General features: G+C 45.8%; 1 protein-coding gene across 4 annotated transcripts in view; it reads right to left on the bottom strand.

The window, feature by feature from the left end:
- The window catches only part of RNF157 (ring finger protein 157), an 81,890-nt gene that overhangs the window by 19,561 nt on the left and 41,509 nt on the right, over positions 1-20,820 (bottom strand). For all 4 annotated transcript variants that reach the window (XR_010838068.1, XM_059048076.2, XM_067020772.1 and 1 more), the window contains exons 3-8: positions 8,880-8,968; positions 3,385-3,531; positions 2,818-2,935; positions 2,292-2,358; positions 1,943-1,986; positions 1,291-1,338 (exon numbers count right to left, since the gene is read on the bottom strand). Coding sequence is in view for 3 of the 4 variants with exons in the window: in XM_059048076.2 (XP_058904059.1) it covers positions 1,291-1,338; positions 1,943-1,986; positions 2,292-2,358; positions 2,818-2,935; positions 3,385-3,531; positions 8,880-8,968 (513 nt within the window). In the remaining variant the exon portion in view is untranslated. The remainder of the gene's footprint in view (positions 1-1,290; positions 1,339-1,942; positions 1,987-2,291; positions 2,359-2,817; positions 2,936-3,384; positions 3,532-8,879; positions 8,969-20,820) is intronic.

Here is a 20,820-nt window from a genome sequence, read left to right as displayed (position 1 = left end):
CCCTGGTCGGGGAACTAAGATCCCGCAAGCCCCGAGGCACAGCCAAAAAAACCCCCCCAAAAAACCAAAAAACATTAGAACCTCAACTTCAATGCCCAGTTTGACTCCCACTAGCTTGGGCCATGTTGGTGCCCAGCTGGCCCCTCCCTTGTTTCCTTATGCCTGCCCACTCCTCTCCCCTGCCCACCACCCTGTCCCAGTGATCCCCGCCCCTAAGGCCCAGGCTGTCACCGATTTCACATCCCACTCTCCGGTCTGCCGAAGGCTGTTGCTGATGCCAATCTAGCGACAGAAGAAGAGATAAACCATTTCCCTTGAGCTACCCTAGCCTTTCCATCCCATCCAGGAGTCCTGTAGAACCACGCCTTCCCATGAGGCAACTCACTGAGGCCAGACCTTTCCAGGCTGTACCCTGGGCTCAGGATCTGTTATCTCCTCTGCCTCTCTTAAAACTTGCTTTAACACAGTGATTCTATTGGAAAGGACATTATCAACAAATTTATACTAAAGTATTACTGACTACTATTGACCTCATTAAGGGTGGAGAGCACTTAATACCTGAAAGAATGAATGATGTAGAATTTCAGATATCTGTCACCCATCTGCGGGGGGGGGGGCTTTCTTTGCATCTCAACCCGAGGCCTACCCTGCCCCCCACCCGACTGCTCCACACCCTCCGTGTGATGACACACCTTCCCTTGGCAATGCCACTGACACCTCTCCCCTCCTTGTCTTCCATGACCCTCATGCCTCTGCAAGAGTGGAAGGAAAGTGCCGGCACACAGCAGGGGGTTAGGACTTCCAGCAGACATATGCATAACTTGCCTGATCATTCTGGAAGGGGGCAGATGGCCAGCAAACTTGGAATGTGAGAAAAGGAATGTTGAGATAAATTAAGCCAAGAGCTCCAATTGGCCTTGAACTGGACCCCAATACTTTTATCCCTTAGCTGGAAATGTTTCTCACCCTGGCATTTTAAATAAAAACATTTTCCCGAAACCTAAAGTCAGGAGATAAATCTTGTCCTTTCATTTTCTAAAGTCCTCTGCTCAGATAATGGCTGCCTCACCACCAACAATTCTGGAGCAACAGAGATACCAAAAATCAGTATTCCTTGCAGGCCACCCAAGTAGTTTCCAACATAGAAAAGCATTCCCTGTTTGCTTTTCTTCTTTCATTTAAAAAAAGGGGGGTGGTGGTGGGTGGTGGAAGGGAAAGAAGAGTGCTTTAGTGAAAGAGTGGAGGGAGAGAAGGGGGTACACCAACAGTCCCTGGCCCTCGAATACTTACTACTTGTTTCTGTTTGAGGGGCTTGACACAGAAAGTCCCATCTGTGTGCTGGAGCGAAAATACACAGTTATGAAGGAGGGCAACGAGGATCAGCTGTTCTTTTGTTACTTCTCTCAATTACACACCTCCTGGAGGCCCCTCCCAGCCCCCCACACCCTGCCAGTGTGGAATGACAGACTCCTGATACCAGGAAGGGCCTTCGAGCACATAGTCTAGCCCTTCCACTTTAAGAAGAGGAAATGATGGACTTCCCTGGTGGTCCAGTGGTTACGAATCAGATTCCACATGCCGTGGGGCAACTAAGCTCGCCCGAGGGCCGCAACTACTGAGCCCATGCACTACAACTAGAGAGAAGCCCTGGCACCACAACGAAGATCCCGAGGGCCATAAACAAGACCCGACGCAGCCAATCAATCAATCAATCAATATTTTTAAAAAAGAAGAAGAGGAAACGAGGCGTAAGGAGTTGAAGGTCATGCAGCAAGCTGGTGGCGTAGCCCCCGCGTGGTGCTTCCCCCCGCTCCCCGCGCAGCCTCCGAGCCGGACCCACTCTGCCGAGCCCAGGCAGCCAGCGAACAGGGCTCCACGTGTCCTCACAGGAAAGACAGAGCAACATGTACCAAAGGGAGGCCCTGTAACATGACCCACTGACCTTTTCAAAAGTGCCCAGCAGGACGTGGCAATGGCCAAAATACTCTGAAACAAATAAAGGCACATGGATGAAGAAGAAGAAAGCCAACAACACACCTCGATTCCACTCACCTTCCCCGGATCGCACAGTCTGGCAAAACGAACCCTCTGGCTGTCACGGGAAGGGGCAGGTTACGTCACCCAATAGGACTCTCGTTGCCCGAGGAGCGTGAGAGCAAGAGTGCGTGGGGACGTGGGAACCGCCTGACACCCGTGGGGGAGGCGTGTTGTTCGGAGGCCGCAGCCGCTGCCAGGCCTGCACGCTACATACGGGCACGTGTGCAGCCAAAGAAGACAGGAAGCCCCCGTACCATCTCCTTCATCCACCACAGCATGGACCACTAACGGGTAAACCTCTCTGTCCAGGTCAAAGCCAAGCTGAAAGAAAAGAAAAAAAAAATAAAAGGGACTTCACACATTTAAAGGGCACAGTAATCCGTCAGAAAGGGAGGTCTCGTCAGGAAGCCCGAACCTCATCTCTGCTCCTCATCCATCAACCTAGTAACTACCTAAGTCCGTAGAATTGAAGGCCACCGGTCTCTCTGTAAAACATCTCATAGATGTAAAGGCTTCTAACCTGCAGGTCTTTCCTTTGGGCACGGCTTTCCCAAAATATCCTGGGTTAATGGGCTACTTTGGGATAGAAAAATGAGATGTATCCTTCCCAGGCCACGAAGACGTTACGAGGCTGAAGGGGTGCGTGGCCTTCGGGAACCGGGCCTATCCTTTGCTGCTGGCCAGGGTCCTGAGTAGCTCCCATGCCCTGTGGGTCTGTGGGCAGAACCTGCCCTGCGCTTTCTCCCAGCGGCCGGTCCCCTCCGCCAGCCGGCAGCTCACCTCCTCTTCAGCCCACTCGGAGGGGTCCACGGTGTGGGAGGGCACGCAGAACTGCTGGCACAGCCCCCGCTTGTAGCGCACCGTCTCTGACTGCAGGCTCTCGTCTTTGGGGATGTAGCTGTTGATCAAAGTGGCAAGCAAAGCAAAAGTTACCACCCGACGCTCTCCTCGGTCTCGCGCCTGTTGTCAGTTATCAGCAGGTTCTCGGTACAGAGTGGAAGAGCAAAGAGAAGAAAAGATCTTTATAACCTCTTTCCTTTGCCCTTGCTTGGTAATGCTAGTAAAGTTATCTGTTCAAGCCACATATGCACAGAAAGGTAGCTTAACAGATTTTTAACAGCATCGTGATGACCTGAAGGACTATGCTGCTATCTGTCACTGTACCAAGGTGACACAGTTCGAAGGGGAAAGGTGAAAAAGGAAGGCTGTGCAGAAGAAAATCCAAATTCAGGAACCAGCTCTCACCTGGGTGTAGAAAAAGAATGTTTTCCTCCTCAGGTGGGCACGTCGGGCACAGACCCTAACCTGTCCAGGAAGGACGTGGCTCCCCTGGTCCTTTGCTCTTACCTTGCGACCCCATTCTGGAACTCTTCGGTGGCCTGATAATAGATGGTGATGGCCACCCGAGCGTCCGTGTCAAAGGTGAACTCCACGTTGTACTGGACTTTCGCTCTGCCGGCCTCTTCCCCCGGGGTCTTCACTTCCTCGGCACATCTAGAAAACCACAAAGACTCAGCATTTGAGGGTAGCAAATTAATATTTTTAAAGCAATCTTTTTTCTTTTCTTTTTTTTTTTTCTGGTGGGATCTTAGTTCCCTGACCAGGGAGGGAAACACGCCCCCTGCAGTGGAAGTGCAGAGTCCTAACCACTGGACTGCCAGGGAATTCCCTTTTCTTTTCTTTCTTTCTTTTTTTTTTTTTTTTAAATATTTATTTATTTGGTTGCACCAGGTCTTCGTTGCGGCTCGAGGGCTCCTTAGTTGTGGCATGCACGTGGGATCTAGTTCCCTGACCAGGGATTGAACCCAGGCCCCCTGCATTGGGAGCCAGGAGTCATCCACTGCGCCATCAGGGAAGTCCCTTGTTTTCTTTTTTCAATTGAACATATTGTGGGCTTCCCTCTGTGATCATACACTTTCCTTCCTCATTTTGAATGACAGCAGAGCACTTTGTTACCACTATCAGGGGGCATTGAGGCGATTTCTGATATTTCACGGTGCCACAGTTAACATCCTTGTGCATTTGCCAGGCTCTAAAAAAAAAGTTTTCAATTTTAATCAAAGTTACTAATCACATAGTTTAAATAGTTTCCACGAGGCTTGTGACAGAAAACCAGCAGGTCTCTTTCTGTCCCTTTTCCTCTTCTTTAGAGAAAACCGCCTTTACCTCTGTAGCTGACCGTTTTGGCATTTATCTGCATGTTAATCTTTCAGTTTTAGGCATTATCTATTGACCTCCTTCTACGGAAGGAGGTCTTTCCTCCCTCTGCTCCATATAGGGACACCCCTTCCACCATGTGATACACCATGATTTTGTTAGCTCAGTACATCTTCGTCTATACGACTGTGAGTCCATCAACATTATTCACAGCTCAGCCTCAGAGTAATCTCTAATTATTTTTCCTTTCCTGCGTAAGTTTTCCTTAGAGCTTGTGCTCATTTTGCTTCTTTTTCAGTTGCTTAGTCTTTTATGCACTAGTCACTAATTCAAATTCAAACTCTTTGGCTGTCTACATCTCGACGTTCAGACGTACCAGGTATTTTATGCACCGTGTCTTTTTGAGCAGGATGCTTATGGAGCCTTCTGACCTGCTCCATCTGGACCCTGATCCTTCCGTACCTGCACATGGCTGCCACCCTGGAATCTCCCTGTCCCATCTCCCTGTGTGTCCCTTTTGCCTCTCTCCCGGAGAATCGCATGCTTCCTGCACCTCCTGGCTTCCTCTTTCTTGGGTTACGCTTTCATTTGCTGAAGCACAACTTCCAGTAGCTTCCTGAAAAGGGGTGTGTTGGAGAGATAAACTTTTCGAGAGATTTTATTATACAATCACACTTCATTGAAAGTCTGGCTGAGGGAATTCCCTGGTGGTCCAGTGGTTAGGACTCCATGCTTTCACTGCTGAGGATGCGGGTTCAATCCCTGGTTGGGGAATTAAGATCCTGCAAGCCACGAGGCCAAAGGAAAAAAAAAAAAGTCTGGCTGAGTAAAGAATTCTGGATTACAAATACTTTTAAAAGGTCATTTCAGAGCATTGCTGCATTATCTTTTAGCTCCCAGGGTCACTTTCATCATCGATTGGGCTGGGCACTCGGTGGACCTTTGTAGAAACTCTTAAATTATGTACGCCATTGGTGATTCTTTCCTTCTATATTCTCCATGCTCTCTTTCTAGAACCATTAGTTGGCTGTTGGACCTTCTAAACGGACCTTATATTCTTCGGATCTTTCCTCTTCTGTTTTCCATATCATTGCCTTTATGCTCCACTTCCTAGAACGTTTCAACTTTTCTTCTGATATTTTATTGATTTTTTTCATTTCTATGTTTTTAAGCTCTGAGAGCCTTGTTTGTTGGCAAAACGCTTTGTGTCACTGTGTCCATGAAATAAGAAGGCAGTATCTTCTCTGTGCCCCTGAGGCTACAAATCAAGGTTTCCTCTTCCTGCATAGTTTTTATTTCCACTTTTTTCCCCTGTTGGCTTGTTTTACAGTTGTCTTTCATATGATAGGCGTTCCTTATACATCTGAGAATCTTTGGTTGTCTGCTCATACTAAGACATTTAAACCCCCTAATTGTGGTCCATGGGGACTTCCCTGGCGGTCCAGCGGTTAGAACTCCACGCTTCCACTACAGGGCGCATGGGTTCGATCCCTGGTCAAGGAACTAAGATCCCGCATGGCACGCGGCCAAAAAAAATAAAATCCTGATTCGAATTGAGTGCATGGTGTGGCTTGGGGATGCTAGGCTTCCCTGGGGACTCATCTGGGGCTGGAGAGGGACCTCCAGAGCCAGTCTCTTTGGTCTTCCCACCTGGGGGCGTCTGATTGTCCAAAGAACAGTTTTCCTCTCTTCTAACAATGGCCTGGCTGCTGGCATTCTGGGCTTAGAGTTGGGATTGGGGGGCAGGCTGGAGGGCTCAGCATCCAACGTTTCTGAATTCACTTAACCCCCTGATTTCAGTACTGAGTCCAGCCCTTAGCTGTGCCTTGGTCCTCCAAGTCCAGAGATTCTTCGTTTGAACTTTTCCAGTGAGCATCGTCTGCTAGCCTTTTGCCAGGGTGTGGGAGAGCAGATCTGGCTGTGTAGTCTAAGGGAGGGGGGATCTGAATACCTCTCAAGCAGACTTTCCACTAACCCCCCTCCTTTTAGCCCCCCCACCCCCAAGATGTCCAGAGGTACCTGGAACTGCCAATTCCTGAGCCTTCTGGGGGAAACTACAGTACAAACTGGTGATTCTCAGCTTTTCCTTCTGTTTGCTCAGGATCCTGATTTCTCAGGTTTAGTAAGTTATTTAACATTCACCACCTGTTTCCAGCCTCTAAAATTTTTTTAAATTAATTTATTAATTTATTTATTTTTGGCTGCATTGGGTCTTCATTGCTGCGCGTGGGCTCTCTAGTTGTGGCGAGCGGGGGCTACTCTTCATCGCGGTGCGTGGGCTTCTCATTGCGGTGGCTTCTCTTGTTGTGGAGCATGGGCTCTAGGCGTGTGGACTTCAGCAGCTGTGGCTCGAAGGTTCTAGAGCGCAGGCTCAGTAGTTGTGGCACACGGGCTTAGCTGTTCCGCAGCATGTGGGATCCTCCCGGACCAGGGCTCGAATCCGTGTCTCCTGCATTGGCAGGCAGATTCTTAACCACTGCGCCACCAGGGAAGTCCCAGCCTCTAAAATTTTGTTGCTGTTGCTCCTTTCCCACTCTCCCAATTTTTGTGGATTTGTGCTGTTTAAAAATACTCATTATTGTTTAGTGGGGTTTGGAGAGGAAGCAAAGGTACATGTTCAATCCTCCATTTTTACCTGGAAATCTGAGAATCAGAATTTACTTTAGTCCCATCTCCGAAAAAACAAAATCAAAACTCACCCTTCATCTTAACATTTATTGATCATCAGGTGCTTTCCCTTTCATAATCCCCTTTAATTCTGACAACAGCCATGAAAGGTAAGGTTGGTTCACTATTTTTACAGGTGAGAACCAGAAGCTCAGAGCAGTTGCCTCATTTTATTCTAGAGCTGCAGCCAGGCTGCCACGTCCGAGGCCAGGACCTCAAGGGGGCTCAGACTCCTGAATCCATCTCCATCAAATATGCGAGCAGACCATATGTGATGAGAGAAACAAGTGGCCGGAGCAGCTGACAGCTGGCAGGCTCCCGAGGTCTCAGGAGTTCCTGCCACACCCGGTGCGGGGGGGACGCCTAGCTGCAGACTCTTCTGCAGCAAAAGAGTTTCCCCTTGGCTGCGCCGTCCCCAAGGTTGACCCCGGGGGTGCGAGCGGCTGGGGAGGCAGTTGAAAACCTCAGGGACAAATAAAATATTAAAAAACGGAGACAGAAAACAGATTAGTGGCTGCTTGGGCCGGGAAGAGGGGTTTTGGGGGGAAATGGAGGATGATTAATAATGAGTATCGGGTAATAATGAGTATCGGGTTTCTTTTTGGGGTGACGAAAATGTTCTAAAATTAGATAGTAGTGATGGTTGCACAACTCTGTGAAAAACTAAAAAATCACTGAATCGGGGGACTTCCCTGGTGGTGCAGCGTATAAGACTCCGCGATCCCAATGCAGGGGACCCGGGTTTGGTCCCCGCTCAGGGAACTAGATTCCACATGCATGCTCCAACTAAGAGTTCACATGCCGCAATTAAGAGTCTGCATGCCACAACTAAGGAGCCTGTCTGCCGCAACTAAGACCAGGTGCAACCAAATAAAAAAATACTTTTAAAAAAAATCACTGAATTGTACACTTTAAATGAATGAACTGTATGGTATATGAACTATATCTCAAGGAAGTGGTTATATTTTATTCCTAAAAATTTATTTTTTAAGATTTTTTTTTTGACGTGGACCATTTTTAAAGTCTTTATTGAATTTGTTACCATATTGCTTCTGTTTTATGTTTTGGTTTTTTGGCCTTGAGTCATGTGGGATTTTAGCTCCCCGAGCAGGGATCGAACCCATACCCCCTGCATTGGAAGGTGAAGTCTTAACCACTGGACCGCCAGGGAAGTCCCCGAAGTGGTTATATTTTAAAAAGATGATCAGAGAGAAATAAACTCCCTGATCTATACAAGCACAAAATGGTCTCCGAGTCATCTTCCTTTGTCAACTGAGAAAAATGTGGGACCTCTGGTTTGCCCTAACCAAATCTGTCTCCCCAGGGAACCAGTGAGTCTTAGTAGACAGACTCGCTATCTGGAGAGCAGCATCTGTTTAAAAATCACATTATCTCTGGGACTTCCCTGGTGGTCCAGGGTTAGAACTCCGTGCTTCCATTGCAGGGGGCCCGGGTTCAGTCCCCAGTCAGGGAACTAAGATCCCACAAGCCTCGCCATGCAGCCAAAAAAAAAAAAAAAAAATTGTGCTATCTCAGGGACAGCACAAAGACAGACGTTGATGATAATTAGTACTGACAGTGGTGATTATACAACAAACCCAGTGCGCCAGAGGAAGGGCACATGAGATTAAGAATAAATTAAAACGGAAATATAGGCAATAAAATAAGGATTTCCTGCACCAAGTTCAAACATCCCACCTTCACGCAGGCTTGTCGTGGTATCTGCAGAGTTCACTTTCTCCTCCATCTGTTCTTTTTCTGGAAGGTTCACCAAATCGGGGTAATCGTGACAGCTTCCAGGAGAGTGAAAGTTCTTCCCAAACACTGACTATCAGAGAAAGTTCTGAACAATCTAGGTGCGGAGACCCCTCATGTAAGCAGCCCACGGCCCGGAGGCCTAGAGGCCGGGCTCTGGATCTGGCAGGAACTGCTCTGTGAGCCCCCTGGGGAGTTGGCTGCCCCTTCCCGAAGAAGGGCCCCGGGAACCTGGCCCCCTCCAGCTGGGAACTTGAACTTACTTGACGAGTCTTAGTGTATCCTTCCGGATGTTGATCAGGCTTCTCAAAGTCTTCACGGGTTCTTGGGGAGGAGGGGCAGCGTAAGGAAACTGTGTCGGAAACAAAGTGGGAGAAGGCTGTGTTTAGAAAGACGGATAACCACAGTAAGTGGACTTGCTCGAGGTCACAGCTAGTGGGAGAGCTGGGATCCGACTTGGCGTCCAAAGCGCTACATTTATCTGCTTTTCCCATTAGATGAAGCTTACGTGAGTCAGCATTCAAAATGCGGACACCTAATAAAAACTCCCACTGAAGTTCCAAATGCCAAGGGACACACGGTGGCCGAGTTAATCACAAAAGGCTTTTCCACCTGACCTTACACAACGGGGAGCCGGACCTGCAAGGATTTTCCTTCAGCGAAGCCACATGGTGTCTGAGGAATTTAGGAACTGCAAACACAAGAGAACCCCATCATGTGTACAGAGTGGAGGCCTGCAAACAGTGAAGAACGAATTTCCTCCGCAGCTGATCATATAAAGCAGAGTTTTTTTTAAGAAAACGTGAGCCAAAGAGCTCTTTGGGGGTCGTCAAAGGTCTGTGGCTGTCCATCATTTACCTTACGCTTTCACTCTCTTTCCCTGTTTAAACATGTGGGTTTGGAGTTGTGAGTTGATGACAATGAGGAGGTAAGAAAGGGGACACAGTAAAACATTTCATTGGGAACTGCTTTGAGAAGATTAAGAGTGATTTAAAATGTTTCCGCTATTCTTCTTTTTTTTTTTTTTTGCGGTACACGGGCCTCTCACTGCTGTGGCCTCTCCCGTTGCGGAGCACAGGCTCCGGACGCGCAGGCTCAGCGGCCATGGCTCACGGGCCCAGCCGCTCCGCGGCATGTGGGATCCTCCCGGACCGGAGCGCGAACCCATGTCCCCTGCATCAGCAGGCGGACTCTCAACCACTGCGCCACCAGGGAAGCCCCCGCTATTCTTATAATGTCATTTGGGCAGTAAACATTTTTTACATATGATTCCCAGAAGACCTACTAGTGTTTGGAGCTTTGCAAAACCGTGGTCCTCCTAGCTCTGAAGAGTCTACCCCTCATGCTGGCCTCAGAAAACAGAACGTCCACATGAAACCCTGTGTCTTCACAGATTTTTGCTGTTTTACTTGGGAAACATAACTGAACCTATGGTACGTCTGATTTTGTGTATTCACTGTGATCCCTGATACTTCATGTGTATGAATGTGACCCTTAAGAAAATACATTTAATCCAGACTATCAGCTGTGCATTCAGATTATTGCTTTGTGGGTATTGTGTAGCAACATTTTATTTTTTCATTGATACCTTAAACATATATTCTTTTTTTTGGGGGGGGCATGCAGTGCATCTTGCGGGATCTTAGTTCCCCGACCAAGGATCGAACCCAGGTCCTCTGCACTGGAAGTGTGGAGTCCTAACCACTGGACCGCCAGGGAATTCTCATCTTAAACATATATTCTTTTAAAATATATGATAGTTGGTTTTTCTGATTACAAAGCAATACACGTTCAAACAGAAAACTTGAAAAACACAAAAAAGTACAAAATCAGCCATAATTTCACCACTCAGTGATACCAAAGTTAACATTTGCAGAATGTGTCTTTTTGGATAGGCATCCATCCACCCCCCCACCCCCTCCCCCCCCCACCCCATTTCTCTGCACTGTTTCAAACTGTACCTACTATTTTATTGTCTCTCTTTCACTTAGAAAGATGTGGCAAATGTTTTAAAGTCTATAATTTGACAATATAACTACACACATCAGAGACAGGGGCCTACTTTAATCCATTCCACATTATTCAGTGTTTTCAGTTGGTTTTACTTTTTTTTTTTTTTTCCTGATATAACTGTCGTGGTGAATACTTTGTCCCTACATTTCTGCGTGCCTCTTTGATTATTTCCTTAAGACATTCCTAGAAGTGGAATTACTGGATCAAAGAGTAAGCATATTTTTAAGACTTTTAAAAGTATTTTGCCAAATTGTTCTCCGGAAAGCTGATTCCAACTTTGCTCTCCTGCTTGCAGCGTATCAGGAGGCTTTTATACAGGAAAGTTGAAATCCTAGTTCAGATCCCATCTGTGGCCCATTTCTCCACAGCCCCCCACCCCCTTTGCTGGGCTGTCACACTAAAGGAATTTAAAACAATTTTTAAATAAGCTTAAGCAAAAAGTAATTAGGCAGGAAAACCCAACACAAATGCTTATCTATTCTAAAGCCAAAATAAATGACTTTGGGATTAAAATTTTTTTCTGGAGTAGCGAAGTTAATCATATTCATTTGCATGGGTACTTGGGAGTTATCCTTAACTCCTACCTGAGTCCAAAAAAAACCCCAGGTTTTCCCTTCACTCTTTGCCCTTTCCCCTCTATATCCTCCCCACCTCCGCAAAAAAAGAAAAACAAAAGGAAGCGGGGGCCAGTTAGAGTTCTTCATCTTCCATTTAGAGTATTACACTTGATGATAACTGGCAGCGGGACACAAGTTATTCACTACTCAGGGAAAGGCACCCATGGGATCAATTGTTTATATATATAAACTATCCTTATAGTGTAATAAATCCACACTTACATTTTTAGCTCTTTACCCTCTGCCCCGCCAAAAGAAAACCATTGAAAATCTGTTTAGGAGAAACTAATCCTGTTTGTAGGCTCTTACCTACCAAAGCTTCTGCCTTCGTGGCCGTTCACGTACCCAGTCAGAGTCTACCGGCAACACTCAGTGCTGGTGTAAAGACAGACTTGAAGTGGAAAAGATAAGCTCCTGCTCTTTCAGGAAGCAGCATTATAAGGAAGATGATATAGTTACACAAATAACTGTAACACTAAACAGAAATGCCACAAAAAGGGCAACGATACAGGAAGTGATCGCTTCTGGCTGAGGTAATCCGGAAGGCTTCATGGAGGAGTGGTATTTGATCTGGGATCTTGACGGATAAACGTAATTTGTAAATTCAGAGATGACAGGGAAGACAGAGGAAACAGCAGGAACAGAGGCAAACTAAAGAAAATACTCTGCTCTTAGAGTCGCCTCCCCTACCTCTCTAGGCCAGGTTAGCCCACCGTGACTCTAAGCTTCTTCGTGATCTTCGCTTTTAAAACGATCATTTATTGAGCACTTACTAGGTGCCAGGCACTATGCTAAGCTCTTTACATACATTATCTTAGTTATCCTTGGAACAATCCTGTGAGGGAGAGATGGTTGTTCCCTTTTTGCAGATAAGGACGTTGACATAGCAACAGGTTCAGTAACACCTTCCAAAGTCCCACAAGTTTTAGGGAGAAGAGTCGAGGTTTGAACACATTCTACCTCCATCTTTCTCTAAGATGCTCCTGGATACAGCTGCTTAACCTAGAGATGATGAAGGGATTGAAGTACCAGTTATTAAAAGATCTGAAAACTTAACCCATGTCTTTATTCATTCTTTTTTCTTAGCAAGGCACTGATGAACTTTTTTGTTTGCCTACAGTACCTCTTTAACACACACACCATTACTGCATTATATTTAGAGCAAAAAAAAGTATCTTAGTTCAATTCAAGACCAGAGATTTCACTCTTATGCTAGCTAACAGATACGTGTGACATGAAAGCAAAGTAACATCTTCTTGGGACCAAAGGAGATGAAGGTCAGGACGGACTCGGGTCCAAGCACCGCCCTGAAGGAGCCGCTCACCAGTCATCCACTGTGCTCACAACAGCATCAATAATCGTTTCTCTGTTCACATCCACAGTTTCCACTTGCTTTCTTATGACCTCGGAACCGTAATTTTCTCAGCCCCAGTTGTACCTCATTAGGGAGTGAGTGATGACAAGAAAGATCATACAGAATTTATTTTTCTCAGATGCAAGCGCCCTGGCACAACTAGGCCAGTAAACGAGAAGTGGCCTTTTCTTTTTTGTGTGTGTGGTACGTGGGGCTCTCACTGTTGTGGCCTCTCCCGTTGCAGAGCACAGGCTCCAGACGCGCAGGCCCAGAGGCCATGGCTCACGGGTCCAGCCGTTCCGCGGCACGTGGGATCTTCCCAGACCGGGGCACGAACCTGTATCCCCTGCATCGGCAGGCGGACTCTCAACCACTGCGCCACCACGGAAACCCTCCTTTTAAGTTTTAACAGGAGTATCTAAGGTCTTCTCAGAGGAAAGCTTTCTTGGAGCACTGCATGACAAATTCCTTTTGTCTGTAAGAGCTAACAGCACGTGTAGAAGACACAAAGGTATATTCAGGGTGTGACGTCAGAGAATACTGCCAGCAGAAGCAGGGGAGATGTTCATCACTGTTTACCTTCTGCTCAAGATGCTCCAATATGTGTTACTGATAGATATTCCTAAAGCACGGTGGTTTCTCCACTAACTTATTTTCAAAGAACAAAGACATCTACCAATTCATTCAACACGCTCACTACGCCCTGAGCGCTATGCTAGCCTGGATTCGGTGATGGACCAGGCACGCCTCTCTTAGTTCCACCTGTAAGGGGCCCGCAACAGAGCTTGCATCTGGCGCCCTGCATTCAGGTACCAGCAGCGCCCCCCCCCGCCCCCCCGCCCCCGCCCAGGACCTGCCTGCTTGGGTCCGCGCTGAAATAAGCCTAAAATCTCAGAATAATTTAAATCCCAAGCACCTCCAGCCCAGGATAGGAGTACAGTACCCACTCAGCCAGAGGAACTCTTTCCATGGGCCCCACGGGGTTGGCGATCAAGGCTCTTATGAATACAGAGCCGGCGCCTCTTTGACCTTTTATACTGGTGCTCATCAGTTGCTTTCTTCGTTTTCCTTACACCAGCAAAGCGCCACCTGGCGGCCAAATGTGGAACTGCCGGTTTAGATAGACCGGATATGGATATGGATGTGGATGTGCGTGCGTGTGTGTGTGTGCGTGTGTGTGTGTGTGGCGGGGTACACGTACGTATATATTCATATACACACATATATATGTATGTATATATCAACCATGTATCCTAGATTTTCTAACCATTCTAATTTCAAGTATTTTGTTAAACTACCCCCTATGTCTGCACTCACATTTTTGTTGTAGAAAATACCGTCCAGTGCATACGAGATTAAAGGATCTTACTTCCATTGTAAATTATTGGGTAATTCCCAGTAGTATGTAAAAGGGACTATAATCCATTCATAAAAATAAATAATTAATTTCAATAAAAAGTTTTTTTTTTTTTAAGGTACATAATTTGCTAACATTTGCTATTAAATTCAGGCCTGATCATATACACAGAGCATCCTGGATTTGGCCACTGGGAACTCCCTCAGTCGGCTCCGGTGTCCTTTTGACTTGCCCCACCACTTTTTGAGCACTTCCTTACTTTCTGGCACCACAAGACATTCCAAGTTCATGTTGTGTTTTTCTGTCCCCTCCCTGTAATTGATCATGTCTCCAAGGATCCCTGGTTCCTTTTTAGAGACGTCTACCTCAGACCATCATGTATTCACTAATCTTTTACCAATGAACATTTGTTCTGCTTCCAGTTTTCAATATTACAAACAATGATGCAATAAACATTCCCTGAAAGGAAACTTAATAGGAAAAAGGGGGGGCACGATGTAAAAGAAAAACAAATGAATATGACCGAATGCAGTTTTTACTTAAGAAGAAAAAAAGCCCCAAATGCCAAAAATCTGCCTCTGAAGAGAAAGGAAATTATTTTTAGGCAATTTATGACTAAAAGAGAAAAGTACTCATTTTACACATAGACATGTAATATTTGCGTCAGAGAAATAAATAATAGTTAATATGGAAATCAACATCTGGGATCATATGAATAGCTCATTTACAGCACTCATTTACATAAGCTCTTGCTTTTATAGATTTTAGGGTTTTTTTTTTTTTTTTTTTTTTTTGCGGTACGTGGGCCTCTCACTGCTGTGGCCTCTCCCGTTGCAGAGCACAGGCTCCGGACGTGCAGGCTCAGCGGCCATGGCTCACGGGCCCAGCCGCTCCGCGCCATGTGGGATCCTCCCGGACCAGGGCACGAACCTGTGTCTCCTGCATCAGCAGGAGGATTCTCAACCACTGTGCCACCAGGGAAGCCCGGATTTTAGGGTTTTTATATTTAAAATTCAGTTCCTTTTTATTTGATGCCTGGTTATTTTCTCAGCTTTCTCTGCTTCCCCTCTTCTCAGCTATGTAGTGTGTCCAAGACTTACCAGTGGATATATTTAGACTTGTGATACTTTATAACATTTTCTTAGACCCACATCAGGGAGAACAGTTTACTCTGGTTGAATGATGTGAAATGAATACAAATTTGCCTATTTAACCAGCCGTAGCCCTGGGACAGACTGTATTGTGCCTGCTGTCCACCAAAAAATCAATGAGCTATATTTACAGCAGTAAAACCCCTTTTCACTAATTTTCCATCCAATCCTCGTGGGGAGTCATTCACCCATGTAGAACGGTGACCACAAAGCTGACAAGATGTGAAGAGACATTTTTTTCACTCAAATCAAAGATGTGAGGGAGATACCACGAAGGTGTCACATGATGACCTTAACTCAAAGATGCTCTGTGTTCAGGTTTGGTTACCAAAGGAATCCATCCAAGATGGCAGTCTATTTATAGTCTGTTAACTCCTCCGCTGGGTCCCCCGGCAGGGCGCACATGGGACCAATGTCCTGGCTATATGACATCACCTTTAAGGTTGATCTTTCCAAAATATTTAAACCCTACTACGAGTATGCCCAGTTAACCAATTTTCTTTGATAACAAGAGCATGAAAGATCCACTGCAGAGAAAAGCACCCATCACAAAATCGCCCTGGTCTCTGTTAACAACCATCACAGACCCATTTTCTCCCTCTACTTATGGTTTGGGTCTTGACTCATATTGTTCAAGAGTACTCAGACCAGGCAACAGGTTGCGTACAGTCTGACATGAAATGCACCTCCAGGGCTATGTGTGCTGCTTTGATGACAAGTGAAACCTACTCAACTTCCGGTTCCCCTGATTGAAAGCCCCTCCCATCGGGATAAAACACTACCCAGTCATCCTGTGCTTCTACAATGCAAGTATCTTTCTGAAGATGAGCTGCTTTTAGATACAAAGGGTTCTGCCTAACACCAGCTAATTTTAAGGAGAGTTCAAAGGGAAAAAAGTGCTTTTAGTAAAGCAGACAATGTCATCTTTTCCCTCCAGCAAGTTGATAAATAATGACTAATGGTCAGAGAAACGACTCCTTTCAGACCAGCACCCCATTCTAGACGCCTGACTTCCAGATTTCATCTGGTCAGGAGACTGGTAACCTAGCTCACACATAAGAATCCAGTTTTAAGTAAGAGATTTTGAGATGCTTAATACTGTAGGTAAAGAATATGCCCAAAGCATCAGTATCAGCCAAAACAGATATTTTAAAATACATAGCAATAAAGCAGAAACTAACACACCATTGTAAAGCAATTATACTCCAATAAAAATGTTAAAAAAATTTTTTTTAATTAAAAAAATAAAATCCACAACATATATTTTTTTTTCCAAAGAAGCATATGAATGTTCTAATGCCACCAAGTATTAGTATCCCAGTCATTTATTTTATTTTATTATTATTATTATTTTTGCGGTATGCGGGCCTCTCACTGTTGTGGCCTCTCCCGTTGCGGAGCACAGGCTCCAGACGCGCAGGATCAGCGGCCATGGCTCACGGGCCCAGCCGCTCCGCGGCATGTGGGATCCTCCCGGACCGGGGTGTGAACCCGTGTCCTCTGCATCGGCAGGCAGACTCTCAACCACTGCGCCGCCAGGGAAGCCTCAGCTTTCCAGGCATTTTATTTAACAGAGGTGTTTTCAGTAGGCCAGTTATTAAGAAGAGCAAGTGGACCGAAGTCTTCCCCTATCTATATTTAAAAAACTAAAAGCTGTAAGCTGGTCTTCAAGTTGAAAATATCCAAGCTGCCCACCTGTGCCCCTCCTGAAATATACTGACCCTAAAACTATCTCTAAGAGCCAAGACCAATTACAAGAGTTTCAAGTCTCCATCTCTCATATTTCTGGAAGGAAATATGCTCTGAGGGACTTCCCTGGTGGTCCAGCAGTAAAGAATCCACCTTACAATGCAGGGGACAGGGGTTCAATCCCTGGTCAGGGAACTAAGATCCTACATGCCACGGGGCAACTAAGCCCATGTGCCACAACTACTGAGCTCACACGCCTCAACAAGAGCCCACATGCCACAAACTACAGAGCCCACGCGCTCTGGAACCCGTGCACCACAACTAGAGAAGAGAAAAACCCTCATGCCACAACTAGAGAGAAGCCCACACACCACAACGAAGAGCCCGCATGCCTCAACGAAGATCCCGCGTGCCGCAGCTGAGACCCAATGCAGCCAAAAATAAAGAAATAAATAATAAATAAATCTTTAAAAAAATGCTCTGAAGTCTGCTATGTTAGGAATCTCAGCTTCAGAAAAAGAATAGTACGAAATACAGAAACAGTTAAGTTTATAAGCCAATCAAATACAGAATTCTAAGCCCAGGTAAGGTCAGTTTCTTTGGCTAAGTTACCTATTTGCAGATACAGCCCTAGGCCTAGGAAGAAGGCCATTAGTAACTCAAAAACCCTAATGAGATTTTATTTTGGTTAGCTCATCATGAGATATGGAAACCCCATATAATTAGAACAAAATAGCATACAATAAAAAACTATAGCATATGTATGATAGTTTTAATTTCTAAATTGTTAATATTAAGATCTGTAGGGACTTCCCTGGTGGTCCAGTGGTTAAGAATCCGCCTTCCAATGCAGGGGACGGGGGTCCGATTCCTGGTCAGGGAACTAGGATTCCACATGCTGCGGGGCAACTAAGCCAGCACCCCACAACTCCAGAGCCAACGTGCCACAACTAGAGAGAAGCCCACACGCCTCAATGAAAGATCCCGCTGCCACAACTAAGACCCAACGCAGCCAAAAATAAATAAATAAATATTTAATTTTTAAAAAAATCTGTAATTTGTAGCTAATTTAACAAGGTACCAATCTGTTTCAGTTTGCCCTGCTAAACTTCCAAAAGTCTTGAGAGCTCTGACTACTCTTCACTTACTCCTTAATAGCAGTGCGTAGGACTGGTTAAGAATCCACCTGCCTGTGCGGGGGACACGGGTTTGAGCCCTGGTCTGGGAAGATCCCACATGTCAGGGAGCAGCTAAGGCTGTGCACCACGACTACTGAGCCTGCACTCTAGAGCCTGTGAGCCACAGCTATTGAGCCCGCGCACCACAACTGTGAAGCCTGCGTGCCTAGAGCCTGTGCTCTGCAACAAGAGAAGCCACCGCAATGAGAAGCCCGCGCACCGCAATGAAGATTAGGCCCCGCTCGCCGCAACTAGAGGAAGCACAGGCGCAGCAAAAAAGACCCAACAACGTAGCCAAAAATAAATTTTAAAAAATAGCAGTGAGTGGCCAAGGTTATATAAACCAACTGAACTAATTTCTTTGGCTTACATATTAAATATATATAAAATATATTAAAGTCTAAGCTCACTTAAAGTCTGTCTGTAATGAAATCTAGAGCTAGAAGTATAACTCTTATGTTCTAGATGGCGAATCTCAGAGACAAAATACAAATATTTACAATATATCAGGCAGAGTCCAATCCCAAGGTGGATTCATGTCACTGGCTTCTCTCTCATCCTCTGTTCCATCCTCATCCCTTCCTTGACCTCCTACCTGACATCTCTGTGTCCGTCCACCAGTCATCTATCACCTCTCAGTCCATCCTTGTAAATCTTCACTCCTTTAACCACATCCTTCAACACCTCCAATTTTCCTATTCTCAGCAAACACTTCTCTATGGCTCTTCCTCTTTTTACTGATTTCCTGCATGCTATTAAGACCCTGGGCTTCTGATAATCTTTCCAGGCTTGATTTCCAGAAGTGATTCCAGTTCATCAAGAAAAAAACAGGTGTCCTAGCATTTACCATAAGCTTTCTGAGACTAAAAAGAGCCAAGCTCCAAGTTTAAATGTAAAATGCAAAACAAAGACGGCACAACAGATAATAATTTCCCAAGAAGCAATACATGGTCATATCTCCTAACAAAGTTAGTCTGGCTCCTAGGTTTATAATTCTCAGCCTGGCCGATTCAAAGATTCTTTAAGCACTACTTAATAATCCGCCAAGAAAGCACAGCCCCAGGATTAGGTGGGAAGTCAAAAGTTCAGCAAGAGGATTTAGTGACTGGCTTCTAAACAAATAAATTATGGAAAAGGAAAGATTTGTAGTAGGTAAACCCGACAGACAGCACCTTCACTAAGTGATCAAGGCTGCCATCACTGGGAGTAGGTCAGGGACTGTTATGTGCCTCTGATATGATGTAATAAGGGCACTTACCTCTGTGGTATTCTTTCCGCAAATCCATAACCCTAGTCTAATCACAAGAAAACATCAGAAAACCCAAACTGATGGGAGTTCTCCACAATATCTAACTAGTACATCTCAAAACTGTCACGGTCATGAAAAACAAGGAAAAACTGAGAAACTGTTAAAGATTGGAAGAAATGAAGGAGACATGACAACCAAAGGTAACCGGGACTAAAAAAAGACATTAGTGGAAATATCGGTGTAGTCCTAATAAAATATGTAGTTTTGAAAAATAGTAATGTACCTATGCTAATTTTTAGTTTGGATAAATGCTCCATGGTTGCGTAAGACGTTAACATCAGAGATAGCTGGGTGGAGGGAATATGGGAATTCCCTACTACCTTTGCGATTCTTCTGTTAAGTATTTAAAAAAAAAAAAAAAAAGTTCAGCACGAGAAGTGCTGAGAGGAAATGGAGAGCGAAGGATCCCAAAGTGGAAGGTGTAGGTCTTGGCCCTTGTATTAGTGGTTGTGCAATTTTACACAAATTGCTGTACCCTATTAAGTCTCTACTTCCTCACCAGTAAAATGTGCTTGATAATAGCTACCTTATAATTTGTGAGATTAAAGGTTGTATTAAGGACTTCCCTGGTGGCACAGTGGTTAAGAACCTGCCCGCCAATGCAGGGGACACGGGTTCAAGCCCTGGTCCGGGAAGATCCCACATGGCGCGGAGCAACTAAGCCCGCAAGCCACAACTACTGAGACCTCCCGCCACAACTACTGAAGCCCACGTGCCTAGAGCCCATGCTCCGCAACAAAGAGAAGCCACCGCAGTGAGAAGCCCACGCACCACAACAAAGAGTAGCCTCTGCTCGCCACAACTAGAGAAAGTCCCCACTGCAACGAAGACCCAACGCAGCCAATAAATTAAAAATAAAAATAAAGGTTGTATTAGTCCAGTTAGGAAAACAAACCACACCAGGTGTTTTAACAGAGAATTTAATTGAACTGGTTAAACAGGCACCGGAGAACCAAAACACAAAAAGGGGACACTAAGCTGACACAGCGTCACCTCAGGAAGCGGCTACCACCCCTGGGGCTGAGGGAATCAAAGGGAGAGGTGGGGGCTATCAGCCTAGAGGCCCCCTGGGGCTGGGACTCTGGTCTCTGGGTACCACCCTTTCTCTTCCTCCAGCCCTGCAGACCCTCTGGCGCCCTCCGTTGGCAGAGCCTGGAAGTGGAGGAACCTGGCCGAAGAGTCCCTGCCCCAGCATTACCCAGCCCAGGTTAGAGGGTGGTTTGGGGTTGGGAGACAACAGCTGAACTGTTAACTGTGAAACAACTTTGTAGACTGTAAATGTTACCCACTGGTACTTATTATTTTCATTACTTCTATTAAGTGCTTGAGCTAACTCTCCTCCTCTTTTTTTTTTTTTTTTTTTGCCACGCCACGCATCTTGCGGGGATCTTAGTTCCCCGACCAGGGGTTCGAACCCGCGCCCCCTGCAGTGGAGGCCCAGAGTCTTAACCACTGGACCCCCAGGGAAGTCCTCTCCCCTTCTTTCTTTTAAAAATATTTAACAGTATGGATTAACAGAGGATATGCACCTTTGGT

This window comes from Kogia breviceps, chromosome 19 (assembly GCF_026419965.1).
Source record: "Kogia breviceps isolate mKogBre1 chromosome 19, mKogBre1 haplotype 1, whole genome shotgun sequence".
NCBI classification, from domain to species: Eukaryota; Metazoa; Chordata; class Mammalia; order Artiodactyla; family Physeteridae; genus Kogia; species Kogia breviceps.
Note: the sequence above shows the minus strand (reverse complement) of the source record. Positions and strands in the feature narration are given on the sequence as shown.